Raw genomic sequence first — 15369 nt, forward strand, 5'->3', positions numbered from 1 at the left:
TCTAACCCCGCATTGTCCCTGTCCTGGGAGTGATTGATGGGAGACAGTGTAGAGGGAGCTTTACTCTGTATTTAACCCTGTGCTGTCCCTGTCCCTGGGAATGTTTGATGGGGAGGACAGTGTAGAGGGAGCTTTACTCTGTATCTAACCCCGCATTGTCCCTGTCCCTGGGAATGTTTGATGGGGAGGACAGTGTAGAGGGAGCTTTACTCTGTATTTAACCCTGTGCTGTCCCTGTCCCTGGGAATGTTTGATGGGGAGGACAGTGTAGAGGGAGCTTTACTCTGTATTTAACCCTGTGCTGTCCCTGTCCTGGGAGTGTTTGATGGGGGGGACAGTGTAGAGGGAGCTTTACTCTGTATTTAACCCTGTGCTGTCCCTGTCCCTGGGAACGTTTGATGGGGAGGACAGTGTAGAGGGAGCTTTACTCTGTATCTGCTGGGAGGTGATGCAGCTTTAGATGTGGTTGAAAGTTGCTAGACAACTTCAGACATGTCTTTTCCTTCCTTCCATGTGAACCCAGGGCAGGATTATTGACTCAGACCTGTTCTGATATCCCCTGCAGTTGATGAGAAAGTGAAACCCCTTGTGGGTGAGCCCTGACTGGGATCTGTGTTTGTGTGGAACAGGTGGAACCAACTGGACCTGGCCATCGTGCTGCTCTCAGTGATGGGGATCACTCTAGAGGAGATCGAGATCAGTGCTGCCCTGCCCATTAATCCCACCATCATTCGGATCATGAGGGTTCTCCGGATCACTCGGGGTAAGTGATAGGTCGTACCTGAGGCGTTCCTCAGAAGGCAGCAGGTACTGAGCAGTACCTCCAGAGGAAGATGGTGTACAATACATCGTAGGAAATGGCTATAAAGGGCAGGTCAGAATCCTGCAGCGAGTAACTCCCCTCCTATCTCCCCAAAGCCTGTCCACCATCAACAAGGCACAAGTCAGGAGTGTGAGGGAATACTCCCCACTGGCCCTGAATGGGTGCAGCTCCAACAACACTCAAGAAGGGGACCATTCAGCCCAAGATGTACCTGCTGGCTCTTTGAAGGAATGATCCAATTTGTCATCCTGAGCAGTACGTAACTTATTCTCCAAATCCGTCATTGAGACTACTGAAGCCACTTTAATCGTGGGTACATTTCCAAACCTTCTTAACATCAAGCATCCAAAACTAAGTCGAGCTGACATCTGCCCAGCACTCTGTCTGATTGCGGCAACATTTCCATCCTTTTCAATATTCTCCTGTAATGCTGAGTAGAAATTCCATTAGTGTTGCTGATCACTTGCTGCTTCAGTGAGCTAGCTTTTGTTCACGTGAATATTCCACTCCCAAACTCCTGACATTCTCCAAACAGCTGCCCAGTTCCTGATTTGCCTGTGACTGTTTATTCAGGATGCAGACAGGGAGCTGTATAGTTTAGCAATGTATAATATTCCAATACAAACCCTGAAATCATTTACCTTTGAGTGACCTTATCACCACCTGTTGTCAGTCTGCCCTCTCCCATACTCTGTGATGCCCAAACGCATTTTTGCTCTTTGCAATTCACCACAGCTCCTAGTTCAGTGTCCCTTGTGAGTTTAGGCACGGTCCATTCTCTCCCCACTGTCCATTCTCATTGATGACCGATGTCCCATCACAACAACGAGCACCCAAGCTACAAATCTTTGCACAAATTTTGAATCCCGTCTTAAACTGGAATTAGAATTCGGTTTATTGTCACCTGTACTGAAGTTACAAAAGGATAGGAGTACAGTGAAAAGTGGACAATGTCACTAACACATAGCACCATCTTAGGTACAAAGTACCTTGGTACAGTCCAAGGTTTAAAAAAATAGAGAAAACAAAGAAGAGTTTACACCACGTTACAGATGTACAATAGTGTAAGAAATAAAGTGAAAACTTTAGACATTACATGACATTGGTGTGATGCTGTTCTCAAATCAACTGATGTTTAACTCTTTACTTATAGAGCTGATGACCAAGTTTCAATTATATAGGAACAGCAGAGATTAGAGACAACTGCACAGAAACAGGCAGTTCGGCCCAAGTGCTCCATGCTCACCCCCCTCGTTTCTCCTCACCTTATCCTTCTATAAATTTTTTCTATGGGATGTGCAAGTCACTGGCTAGGGCAGCATCTATCGCCCATCCCTAATTGCCCAGAGGGTAGCTAAGAGTCAACCCCATTGCTGTGGATCTGGAGTCACATGCAGGCCCAGAGCAGGTAAGGATGGCAGAATCCTCGAACATTCCAGAAGATTCCCCCAGCCTCTGGAACTGTTCGGACACCATTAGCTATGCGGCTGCTGCAGTTACCATCCCCACGGTGATGGATGATGTCACTTCCCCCCCCCTCCCCATCATGACTACTTCCACCCCTCACAATTCCTCATGCACCGCACGTGACATCATTTCCACCCTCACATTATCGTTGGTGTTACACGCTCAGTGACTTCCGCCCCCCCCCCCCCCCCCACTGCCGTTTTCGCCACCACTTCCGCCCCCACCAATGCCACTCACCTGCATTCTGCTGACACGCCCCCCACAGACCCCACTGTCACCATCCCCGGCCGCCAGAACCCTGAGGGGAACACCACCCCTGCTCATGACTCCACCCCCATTCCCCCCACCACCACACCCACTCCAGTTACCGGCTCCGCCCCCACTCCCAGCTCCACACCCACACCAGATCCCAGCTCCCGGCCCTGCCAAGTATTCACCATCCCCCCAGACCTCCCCCTCACTGAGGACAAACAATCAGTCCTCAGCAAAGGACTCACCTTCATCCCCCTCCGTCCACGCATCAATGAATTTAATACACGCCGAGACGTCGAACACTTCTTCTGCTGCCTCCGAGCTTACTTTCACAATCACTCCCGCCCACCTTCCGAGGACCCCTTCGCCCACCTCCAACACACTGCATCCACCTGGACACCCCGCGCTGGCCTATTACCTGCCCTCGACCTCTTCATTTCCAATTGCCGCCCGGGACATTAACTGCCTCAACCTGTCTACCTCCCTCCCCCACTCCAACCTCTCACTCTCACAATGCGCAGCCCTCCAATCCCTCTGCTCCAATACCAACCTCACCATCAAGCCAGCGGATAAAGGGGGCGCAGTGGTAGTCTGGCGCTCTGACCTCTACACCGCTGAAGCCAAACGCCAACTCGAGGACACCTCTTCCTACTGCCCCCTCAACCATGACCCCACCCCCCCATCACCAAACCATTATCTCCCAGACCATACAGAACCTCATCACCTCAGGAGATCTCCCACCCACAGCTTCCAACCTCATAGTCTGGGAACCCTGCACTGCCTGATTCTACCTCCTTCCCAAGATCCACAAGTCTGACCACCCTGGCCGATCCATTGTCTCAGCCTGCTCCTGTCCCACTGAACTCATCTCTACCTACCTCAATACTGTCCTATTCCCTCCCCAGTCCAGGACCTCCCCACATATGTTCGAGACACCACCCACGTCCTCCACCTCCTCCAAGACTTCCGTTTCCTTGGCCCCCAACGCCTCATCTTCACCATGGATATCCAATCCTTCTACACCTCCATCCGCCATGACCAGGGCCTCCAAGCCCTCCGTTTCTTCCTCTCCCAACCTCCTCAACAGTACCCTTCCACCGACACTCCCATTCGTTTGGCCGAACTGGTCCTCACCCTCAACAATTTCTCCTTCGAATCCTCCCACTTCCTCCAGACCAAAGGGGTAGTCATGGGCACTCGTATGGGCCCCAGCTATGCCTGGCTCTTTGTAGGCTATGTAGAACAGTCGATCTTTTGTAATTACACCGGCACCACTCCCCACCTCTTCCTCCTCTACATTGATGACTGCATTAGTGCCACCTCGTGCTCCCGCGAGGAGGTTGAACAATTCATCAACTTCACCAACACATTCCACCCTGACCTTAAATTTACCTGGTCCATCTCTGACACCTCCCTCCTCTTCCTGGACCTCTCGTCTCCATTAATGGCGACCGACTTGACACTGACATTTTTTACAAACCCACCCACTCCCACAACTACCTGGATTACACCTCTTCCCACCCTACCTCCTGCAAAAATGCCATCCCATATTCCCAATTCCTCCGCCTCTGCCGTATCTGCTCCCAGGAGGACCAGTTCCACCACAGAACACACCAGATGGCCTCCTTCTTTGGAGACCGCAGTTTCCCTTCCCACATGGTTAAAGGTGCCCTCCAATGCATCTTGTCCACATCCCGCACCTCTGCCCTCAGACCCCACCCCTCCAACTGTAACAAGGACAGAATCCCTCTGGTGCTCACCTTCCACCCTACCAACCTTCGCATTAACCATATCATCCGTCGACATTTCTGCCACCTCCAAAAACACCCCACCACCTGGGATATATTTCCCTCCCCACCCCTTTCCGCCTTCCGCAAAGACCGTTCCCTCCACGACTACCTGGTCAGGTCCACGCCCCCTAAAACCCACCCTCCCGTCCTGGCACCTTCCCCTGCCACCGCAGGAATTGCAAAACCTGTACCCACACCTCCTCCCTCACTACCGTCCAGGGCCCCAAAGGAGCCTTCCACATCCATCAAAGTTTTAACTGCACATCCACCAATATCATTTATTGTATCTGTTGCTCCCGATGTGGTCTCCTCTACATTGGGGAGACTGGACGCCTCCTAGCAGAGCGCTTTAGGGAACACCTCTGGGACACCCGCACCAATCAACCAAACCGCCCCGTGGCCCAACATTTCAACTCCCCCTCCCACTCTGCCGAGGACTTGGAGGTCCTGGGCCTCCTTCACCGCCGCTCCCTCACCACCAGACGCCTGGAGGAAGAACGCCTCATCTTCCGCCTCAGAACATTTCAACCCCATGGCATCAGTGTGGGTTTCACCAGTTTCCTAATTTCCCCCTCCCCCACCTCACCCCAGCTCTAACCTTCCAGCTCAGCACCATCCCCATGACCTGTCCTACCTGCCTATCTTCCTTCCCACCTATCCACTCCACTCTCCTCTCTGACCTATCACCTCCATCCCCACCCCCACTCACCTATTGTACTCTATGCTACTTTCTCCCCAACCCCACTCTGCAGGCACCCTGCCTCTATTCCTGATGAAGGGCTTTTGCCCGAAACGTCGATTTTCCTGCTCCTTGGATGCTGCCTGACCTGCTGTGCTTTTCCAGCCCCACTCTGATCTTGACTAAGGATGGCAGTTCCCTTCCCTAAAGGTCATTCGTGAACCAGATGGGTTTTTCCAATAACTGCCAATGGATTCATGATCATCGTGAGTCCCTTAATTCCAGATTTTTAAAAAAATTGAACTCAAAGTCTACCATCTGCTATGGCAGGATTTGAACCCAGGTCCTCAGAACATTAGCTAGGTACTACAGTACACAGACACGCCCTTTGGCCCAAACTGCTCCATGCCAACCAAAACGTCCATCCAGGCTAACCCCATTTCCCTGCACTTGGCCCATAGCTTTCAAATTTTTATGTATTTGTCCAAATGCCTTTTAAATGTTGTTAATATACCCACCTCAGCCACTTCCACTGGCAATTCATTCCATATGCGTACCACCCTCTGTGTAAAAAAGTTACCCCTCGGGTTCCCTGTTATTCTTTCCCCTCTCACCTTAAACTATTGCCCTCCAATCCTCGATTCCCCAACCCTGGGAAAAAGATTGAGTGCATTCACCCTATCCATGTCTCTCATGATCTCATCCATTTTTATAAGATTCCCCCCTCAGTCTCCTACACTGTAAAGATAAAAGTCCGAACTTGTCGAACCTCTCCCTATAACTCAGACCATTGAGTCCAGGCAACATCCCTAGAAATTTCTTCTGCACACTTTCCAATTTAATAACATCCTTCCTGTAGCAAGGTGACCAAAACTGAACACAACACTCCAAGTGCAGACTCACCAACATCCTTCCTATGCAACATAACTCCCCAACTTCGATATTCAGTGCCCTGACTGATGTAGGCCAGTGTGCCAAAAGCTTTCTTCACTACCCTGTCTACCTGGGACTCCACTTTCAGGGAACCCGTGTGACCTGAACTCCAACCTCCCTCTGTTCCACTACACTCCTTAAGGCCCTACCATTCAGCATGAAGTACTTGCTTTGACTTGACTTTCCAAAATGCAAACTTGACTTTCCTCACTCTATCTTTCCCTTTTGATTTTCTCAGTGCTAAAATTGCTGAAGATGGCCACCGGAATGAGGGCCCTCCTGGACACCGTAGTACAGGCCCTGCCTCAGGTAAACCAACAGGCCTGGCTCCTACCCATCGATTTCATGCTTTTCTTCACATTTTCATGCAAAGCTTTCACAAACTGGGGAGAATTTGTGAGGGCTGTTCTACAGGAATACACTGCGGTGGGCTTTCTGGTGACCAATGAACCTTACAAAACCAAGGGATCTCTGGTTAGCAGCTAAGTCTGAATGTCAGCCACTGTGTACTGGTCTTGAATGATAATTAACTGTAGCTGTTGAAGGTAAAATCAGTCAGGGTTCCCGAGAGTCAGAGCAAGCCCTGCAAGAGTGATGTTAAGCATAAGGTTGGGTTGTTAAGTAATTCCAATGCTGTGCTTGTTGTCACTGGGTCAAAATCCTGTGCACGGACTGCAGCGGTTCAGTAAGGCAGCTCACCGTCACCTTCTCAAGGGGCAACTAGGGATGGGACAATAAATGCTGGCCCAGCCAGCGATACTCAGGTCCCACAAGAGAATTTTAATAAAGACAGATTTTAAATCTGAGGGGAATCAAGGGTTAATAGGAAAAGGCAGGAAAGTGGGGCGGAGGATCATCAGATCAGCCATGATCACATTGAATGGTGGAGCAGACTCAATGGGCTGAATGGCCTGCTCCTGCCCCCATGTCCTGTGGTCCTGGAGTCACCAGGGTTTGAAGATTAATCCCCAGAGAAAATGATAGGGGCATATTTAAAAAAAAAACGCTTCCTTTGAACACCTCATTCAATTAATGGAAATGGAAGAGTTAGTGTGTAAAAGGTTGTTTATTTGTTTTGGGGAAATCAGGGTGGGGGGAGCAGGGAATGGGGTGTGGAACATGTTGGAACCCCATTGAAATGAAGCTGGTAATCACCTACAGGGTAGGGTGGGAATACTTGCCCCTTCCACTGATGGTGAGATTGGGCAAGACCTAAACAGATGAGTTTGCACCTATTTGGGGCATTAGGTGCCCAGTGTTATTACCAAGACGCACCAGTACAGGTGATACCTCGAGAGAAAATCATCTCAGTATTAAGCAAAAAGTATTAAATAGGACAACACATCCATCCTAGGACAAGCCAAACAGAGACACGCACAAGCAGTCTGAGGAGCATGGTATTCCAATTGGAAGTCTATCAACAAACACATTGATTCAAATCCCATCTACCACCCTCTGAGAATAAGGACAGGAAATGACATCACCAACCCAAAGGAACCTAAACCCATAAATAGAAAGTGGGACATAACACCAGCACTTCACTGGAGGCTCACTGATGATGTTACCTAGTATGGTGACGAAACGTCTGAAAACAAACCTTCCAGCTCAGCGAGCAAACTTACACCCACATACTGAGTTGTTTTCACTTTCTCTGAACTCTTGTCTATCTGATAGAGACACAGAATACCATCCCTACAGTGTGGAAGCAGACCTTCCACAACAACTCTCTGAAAAGTGTCTCACTGAGACCCACCCCCACCCCCACCTCCTACCCCATAACCCTCATTCCCCATGGCTAACTCACCCAACCTACACATCCCTGGACACTGTGGGCAGTTTAGCCCAGCCAATCCACCTGAACCTGCACGTCTTTGGACTGTAGGAGGAAATCCATGCAGATGTGGGGAGAACACACAAAATCCACACAGTGACCCAAGGCCGGCGCTGTGAGGCAGTAGTGTTAACCACTGAGCCACTGTGTCACCCTGTTTGAGAGCAGGCCATTTCACTGATGGTCAAAAGACCTCTCACTTCTGGATTTAATGGGAAGACAGGAAAATGTCAGGAAATAACATCACCAACCCAAAGAAACTTAAACCCATAAATAGAAACCAATATTTGGAGGATAGTAAGGCTATTGGAAGTATACAGTAGAGGGAGCAATGAAAGTATGAGAGAGACAGGGAGACTGGTTTACTAAGAGAGCTTCTGTAAACTGGAGTTATTCCTCAGTGATGGCGAGGAACAATTATCATTGGCTGCACCTCAGATTCGAGAGAACATTGACTATGAAGGGTTGGGCAGCACGGTGGCACAGTGGTTAGCACTGCTGCCTCACAGCGCCAGAGACCTGGGTTCAATTCCCGCCTCAAGCGACTGACTGTGTGGAGTTTGCACATTCTCCCCGTGTCTGCGTGGGTTTCCTCCGGGTGCTCTGGTTAGATTAGGGTGAATTGGCCATGCTAAATTGCCCGTAGCATTAGGTGAAAGGGTAAATGTAGGGGAATGGCTCTGGGTGAGTTGCAGGTCGGTGTGGACTTGTTGGGCCTGAATTGCTTCTACCTTGTTCCAGACAGCAGAGAGCACTGCCCCTATATTGGACACAGTTACATACAAAAGTGTATCAGCAGAATAATATTTCAATGATGTGAGTGGTCACTCTGCAGAACAATGTCTCCAGGGAGAGAATAGAAGTCCTGAAGGATAAATCATTCAAAACCAATCAGATGGATTCTTTCCAAAGATAATATCTTGGGGCATACATAGGGAAAAAAAAGAAAGGAAGGTTTTCAGGTCAGTAACAATCTGCCCATGGGGGAAAAAAAACACAGTGACATTCCCAGGACAGGCACAGCACAGGGTTAGATACAGAGTAAAGCTCCCTCTACACTGTCCCCATCAATCACTCCCAGGGCAGGGACAGCACGGGGTTAGATACAGAGTAAAGCTCTCTCTACACTGTCCCCATCAATCACTCCCAGGACAGGCACAGCACAGGGTTAGATACAGAGTAAAGCTCTCTCTACACTGTCCCCATCAATCACTCCCAGGACAGGCACAGCACAGGGTTAGATACAGAGTAAAGCTCCCTCTACACTGTCCCCATCAAACACTCCCAGGACAGGGGCAGCATGAGGTTAGATACAGAGTAAAGCTCCCTCTACACTGTCCCACATCAGATACTCCCAGGACAGGGACAGTACGAGATTAGATACAGATTAAAACTGCCTTACTGTCCCCCATCAAACACTCCCAGGACAGGATTCAGAGATGCCAGTGTTGGACTGGGGTGTACAAAGTTAAAAGTCACACAACAACAGGTTATAGTCCAACAGGTTTAATTGGAAGCACACTAACTTTAGGAGTGACGCTCCTTCATCAGGTGATTCCCAGGACAGGGACAGTATGGGGTTAGATACAGAGTAAAGCTGCCTCTACACTGTCCCCATCAAACACTCCCTGACCGTGTGTTTACAGCTTTTGTATTTATCAACTAAGGGCAGAGTGTTCCTTTCAGCGTAGTTCTTGGATAATCATTAGAAAAATCAGTCATAGGATCCCTACAGTGTGGAAACAGACCATTCGACACACTGACTGTCTGAAGGCAATCCCACCCAGAGCCATTCCTCTACCCCATCAATGTAACCCTGCATTCCCACAGTTAACTCACCTAGCCTGCGTATCCTTGTACACCAAGGGCAATTTCCCATGGCTAATCCACCCTAACCTGCACATCTTTGGACTGTGAGAGGAAACTGCAGAAAACCCACACAGACACGGGGAGAATGTGTAAACTTCATGCAGACAGTCACCTGAGGGTGGAATTGAACCTGGGTCCCTGGCGCTGTGCTGGGGTGGCATGGTAGCTCAGTGGTGAGCACTGCTGCCTCACAGCGCCAGGGTCACAGGTTCAATTCCAGCCTCGGGCAACTGTCCGTGTGGAGTGTACACATTCTCCCTGTGTCTGCGTGGGTTTCCTCCTGCAATCCAAAGATGTGCAGGTTAGAGTGAATTGACCTGGGGAAATTGCCCGTAGTGTTAGGTGCATCATTCAGAGGGAATGTGTCTGGTTGGGTTACTCTTCGGAGGGTCAGTGTGCACTGGTTGGGCCAAAGGACCTGTTTCCACACTGTAGGGAATCTAATCAATCACCCAATTCAATTACTTGGAGCGCGACACACACACACACACACGCACGGGTCGTGACTTTAACAGGGTGGATCGACAGGTGGAGAGACAGAAAACCATTCAAGCAGACAGAAAGGAACACAAGCTTTAGGAGAGAGAAAATATTACAAGAGCAGACACAATGACCAGCTATGAAGCAATGAGCGGCACGGTGGCACAGTGGTTAGCACTGCTGTCTCACAGCGCCAGAGACCCGGGTTCAATTCCCGCCTCAGGCGACTGACTGTGTGGAGTTTGCACATTCTCCCTGTGTCTGTGTGGGTTTCCTCCGGGTGCTCCGGTTTCCTCCCACAGTCCAAAGGTGTGCAGGTCAGGTGGACTGGCCATGCTAAATTGCCCGTAGTGTTAGGTAAGGGGTAGATGTAGATGTAGATGTAGGGGTATGGGTGGGTTACGCTTCGGCGGGGCAGTGTGGGCTTGTTGGGCCGAAGGGCCTGTTTCCACACTGTAAGTAATCTAATCTAATCTAATCTAATTCCGAATTTAGAGGCACTGCCAGGTGAAAGCAGATACAGCTGGATGGTCACCCAGAGGTAGTGAGATATGGCAGGGTTTAAACTGGAACACAGAAATGTTTTAAGGAAGGAGATTGAACTGTGCTGTTTGTGTTGAATCAAAGACCCTGATCTTCTCTCAGCTTTGCCTAGGCACACTGTGATGTGATCTCTGATTAACTTTCTAACCAGTGAGATTGACTGACCTTTCTGTTCCCCTCCCTCTCTCTCTCTCTCTCTCTTCTCTCTCTGTGTCAGGTGGGGAATCTCGGTCTCCTGTTCATGCTTCTTTTCTTCATTTACGCAGCGCTGGGAGTCGAACTGTTTGGTAAACTGGGTAGGTGACTGTCTGGATCAGTTGGTTACGTTGGGTGATCCAGCCCCACTGAAGGTGGGAAGATCCCATATCCCAGTACTGGCACATTGTGAGTCCCATTGTTTACCTCTGAGTCTGAGGATTGAATCAGAGCCAGTGATGATAAGGGAGTGCTGCACACTCAGGAGTGGGACTTTCCACACTCAATGTTCAAGTGAGGCACCTCCCCCCCCCTCCCCCCCCCCTCCCCCCCCCCCCTCCCCACCCCTCCCTACCCCAACCATCTCATGGTGAATGTCAGAAATCCCACAGCTCTGCCTGATTATCCTGGCCATTTTTAAATCCTGCGTTTGTCATCACAAAAGTAGATAATGTGGTCAATGTCTACTTTTGGAAGTTTTCTGGATGAAAATTACCTATTGCGTTTCTGACGTAAGAAAAGTGACCACTGTTCTCCATGGGTTGTGAAACTTTGAGATACCAGGAGGTTGTGAAGGATGCTATAGACATGCCAGTCTTTTGTTACTGGGGAGGGGAATGAATTCCAGAAAGGATAGAGTGATTCCTACCCCTGTCACCTCTTGCCCCATTTCTCCCATCATCTCTCCCCTGGATCATGTATCATTGGGAGAATGTGCAAGAAATTCATTTTCTGTAGCAGCTTTCAACATTCCCAGTTGGAGGCTGCGTTCGTCCTGACTGTATCCTGGGAATTATTACCCCTGATTCCCGGGAGTATCTCGGGGTGAATGCTGATTGGTGTAGATGCCACCACTTCTGCAGGTTTGACTGCGTCGTTTCCCTTTCCAGTCTGCGATGAGGACCATCCCTGTGAGGGAATGAGCCGTCATGCTACCTTTGAGAACTTCGGCATGGCATTCCTGACGCTGTTCCAGGTGTCGACTGGAGACAACTGGAATGGGATCATGAAGGTAGGGAGTAAGGAATGGGCTGGAGCTTGAAGATGTTGCTGCTTGGGTTGTGGGAAAGGTGCAGGAGGGCTTCCTGCTGATGGTGTGGTCAGTGCAATTCAACTGCTGTTTGGACTGAGAGGCTTCGAGAGAGAGGGAGAGAGAGAGAGAGAGTGTGTGTGTGTGTGTGTGTGTGTGTGTGTGTGTGTGTGTGTGTGTGTGTGTGTGTGTGTGTGTGTGTGTGTGTGTTAGATTAGATTACATTCCCTCCAGTGCGGAAACAGGCCCTTCAGCCCAACTAGTCCACACTGACCCTCCGAAGAGTAATCCACCCAGACCCATTTCCCTCTGACTAATGCACCCAACACTATGGACAATTTAGCATGGCCAATTCACCTGACCTGCACATCTTTGGACTGTGGGAGGAAACTGGAGCACCTGGAGGAAACCCACGCATGTGTAGGGAGCATGTGAACATATTGTGTGATTGTGTGTGTGTATATAGGGAGTGTGTGAATGTTTTGTGTGAATGTGTGTGCATGTGACCATAAGATATAGGAACAGAAGTAAACCATTCAGCCCACCAAACCCACCTCACCATTCAATGTGATCATAGCTCTGAATTCCACTGCCTTTGCCTCTAACCTTGATTCACTTCCTGATTAAAAGTCTCTCTACCTTAGCCTTAAGTACAGCCAATGACCCAGCCTTGACAGCGCTCCGTGGTAAAGAATTCCACAGGCTTATTACCCACTGAGAGAAGAAATTCCTGCTCAGCTCTGTTTTCAATGAGTGACCCCTTAACTCTAGCATTTGGCCTTCTGACCTTCCACTCTCCCACCAGGGGAAACAGCTTCTCCTAACCTATCCTATCAAGTCCCTGAACAACCTCCTGTGCTTCAATGTGGCCTGCTCTCGTTCTTTTAAACTCTTTTAAATTTGAGTACACACCTCATCTACACAATGTCTCTTCAGGCAGTCCGTCCATATCAAATTCACTGTGACAACTCAACGCAGTTCCTTCCAAACCTGCAGCATCCCCAGGAAGGAGAAAGGGCTGCAGATACTTGAAACACCACCCCCTGCAAGTTCCCCTCCGAGCCACTCACCATCCTGACTTGGAAGTACATCACCATTCCATCAGTGTCGCTGGGACTAAATCCTAGAGCTCCCTCCCTCAGAGCATTGTGGATATCCCTCCACCCCAAGGACTGCAGTGGTTGGAGTAGACAGCTCACTGCTGGAATTCCAGACTATTGTTAAACATAGAACATAGTACATAGAACAATACAGCACAGAACAGGCCCTTCGGCCCACGATGTTGTGCCGAACATTTGCTTAAGTACCTATCCAATTGCCGCTTAAAGGTCACCAATGATTCTGACTCTGCCACTCCCACAGGCAGCGCATTCCATGCCCCCACCACTCTCTGGGTAAAGAATCTACCCCTGACATTCCCCCTATACCTTCCACCCTTCACCTTAAATTTATGTTCCCTTGTAACACTCTGAAATTGTTGTCACCTTTGGTTTCAAATTCCTCTTTAACTTCGGCTGAGTTGACCAACCCCCTGAACTTGTGCAACCTCACCAGGCACTCCTTCAACTGCACCCCCACCCCGGCTCTCCTCCAAGTCTGGCCTCTCCCATTTTTGATTAGCACCCACGCCCTCAGCTGCTTGGGCCCACGCTGCTCAATCAGCCCACCCTCCACCCAGCTTTGCAATGCTGCTTAAAACTGAGCCAGCCTTTAGTCATCCCCACCAGAGCTCATAATATGAAAGTAAGGGTTAAGTTTTGTTTCCTAATCACCCATGAAGCACCGTGGGAGGTCGTGCTGTGTTGAAGGTGCTATACAAATGCAGGTTGTTATTCTTGCGTGGTGCCCTCCCTTTCACCAACACTGATCCAGGGCACTGCCTGGGCAGCATTTTAAATCCAGCCACACAGATGCTGCTAGCGCCTCGTTACAGAAAGATTGGAATGCAGGTCCCAGCGAGACAAAGGACTCACATTTATGTAGCGCCTTTCACCACTTAAGGCTGTCGCATCGAACATTAGAGTCCATTGAGTGCGCTGAAGCCAGTCTTGTAGTGTATGAGGCGTGGCATCCATCTTGGGCACAGCAAGATCCCACACATGGCAGTAAACTAAGTAACTAGCTTGAGTAATGGCCCAGGGGCGCCAGTGGCAACAGGACCATCCCCGGGCAGTGGAGGGTTCAAAGGTGACCTCGCATTAAAGATCCTGTCAGAAAGTTGGGGCCCCTGGCAGTGCGTTCCCTCCCTCCACAGCGGGACTGCCCATGGATGTTCATCCAACCTTCTCCCTCATGGGCAGGAGGGCGCCGCTGAGCGGGAGGGCATTCAGAATGAGTTACCTGTGTCCCGCGGCCAATCCCTCAACACCACCTCAATGAGGAAAAGCCAGCCTGCTTGTGGGATCTTGCTATGCAGCGCCAGCCGCTGTGCCCCTCTGTGTCAGTGCAGTTTCTCTGAGAGGCCATTCCTCCTAACTCAGTCTTTGTTTTTGACCAGGACACCCTCCGTGATTGCTCCAACGATGATCGTGGTTGCTTCAGTAACCTCCAGCTGATCTCGCCGCTGTACTTTGTCAGCTTCGTGCTGACCGCCCAGTTCGTGCTGATCAACGTGGTAGTGGCGGTCCTCATGAAACACCTCGACGACAGCAACAAGGAAGCCCAGGAGGACGCCGAGCTGGACGCTGAGATCGAGATGGAGCTGGCCCAGGGCTTCTGTTGCCAGCTGGCTGGTCCATCAGCCCCGGGGGGCAGCGCTGGCTCCGACAACGGTCCCAAGGGTCACAAGAAGAAAGCAGAGAGGCCAGACCCAGGGAAACACATCTCGCCTGCGCAGGTAACCACATGTTAGCCTCCAACACACGCAGGGCGCTGCACCCCATCCAGGGCAGAGCAGCTGCTTGATGGGAACCTCGTCCACCACTCCCATCACCCACCTCCTCCCCCCTCCCCCCCCCCTCTCCGACGCAGTATGTGCCATCTACAAGACCCACTGCAGAAACTCACAAGGCTCCTTCAGGCAGCACCTTCCCAACCCGTGACCACTTACAGCCAGAAGGACAAGGGTAGCAGATACACTGGAACACCACCCTCTGCAAGTTCCCCTCCGAGCCACTCACCATCCTGACTTGGAAATATATCGCTGTTCCTTCAGTATCACTGGGTCAGAATCCTGGAATTCCCTCCCTAAGGGCATTGTGGGTCTACTCACGCTACATGGACTGAGGCGGTTCAAGAAGGCAGCTCACCCCCACCTTCTCAAGGGGCATCTAGGGACGGGCAGTATATATCAGTGATGCACACATCCCATGAACAAATAGGAAAGCCAGTAGTTCACTTTTATTTGCTCTGTCAAAGCCTTTTTAACCTCCCCTCTGTTTACATTCTACTTCTGTCACAAGTACGCCCAATGTTAATAAAGCTCAAAGTTGGACAAAGTCTTTATAGACACCCAATATGTACACAAAGCAAGCAGAA

General features: G+C 50.2%; 1 protein-coding gene across 3 annotated transcripts in view; it reads left to right on the forward strand.

Moving 5' to 3' along the window:
* cacna1ia (calcium voltage-gated channel subunit alpha1 Ia) overlaps positions 1-15369 on the forward strand; it is a 447558-nt gene that overhangs the window by 419805 nt on the left and 12384 nt on the right. For all 3 annotated transcript variants that reach the window (XM_072588890.1, XM_072588891.1, XM_072588893.1), the window contains 5 exons: positions 630-763; positions 6183-6253; positions 10885-10963; positions 11753-11874; positions 14390-14728. In XM_072588890.1, the coding sequence (XP_072444991.1) occupies positions 630-763; positions 6183-6253; positions 10885-10963; positions 11753-11874; positions 14390-14728 (745 nt within the window). The remainder of the gene's footprint in view (positions 1-629; positions 764-6182; positions 6254-10884; positions 10964-11752; positions 11875-14389; positions 14729-15369) is intronic.

This window comes from Chiloscyllium punctatum, chromosome 18 (genome assembly GCF_047496795.1).
Source record: "Chiloscyllium punctatum isolate Juve2018m chromosome 18, sChiPun1.3, whole genome shotgun sequence".
NCBI lineage: Eukaryota > Metazoa > Chordata > Chondrichthyes > Orectolobiformes > Hemiscylliidae > Chiloscyllium > Chiloscyllium punctatum.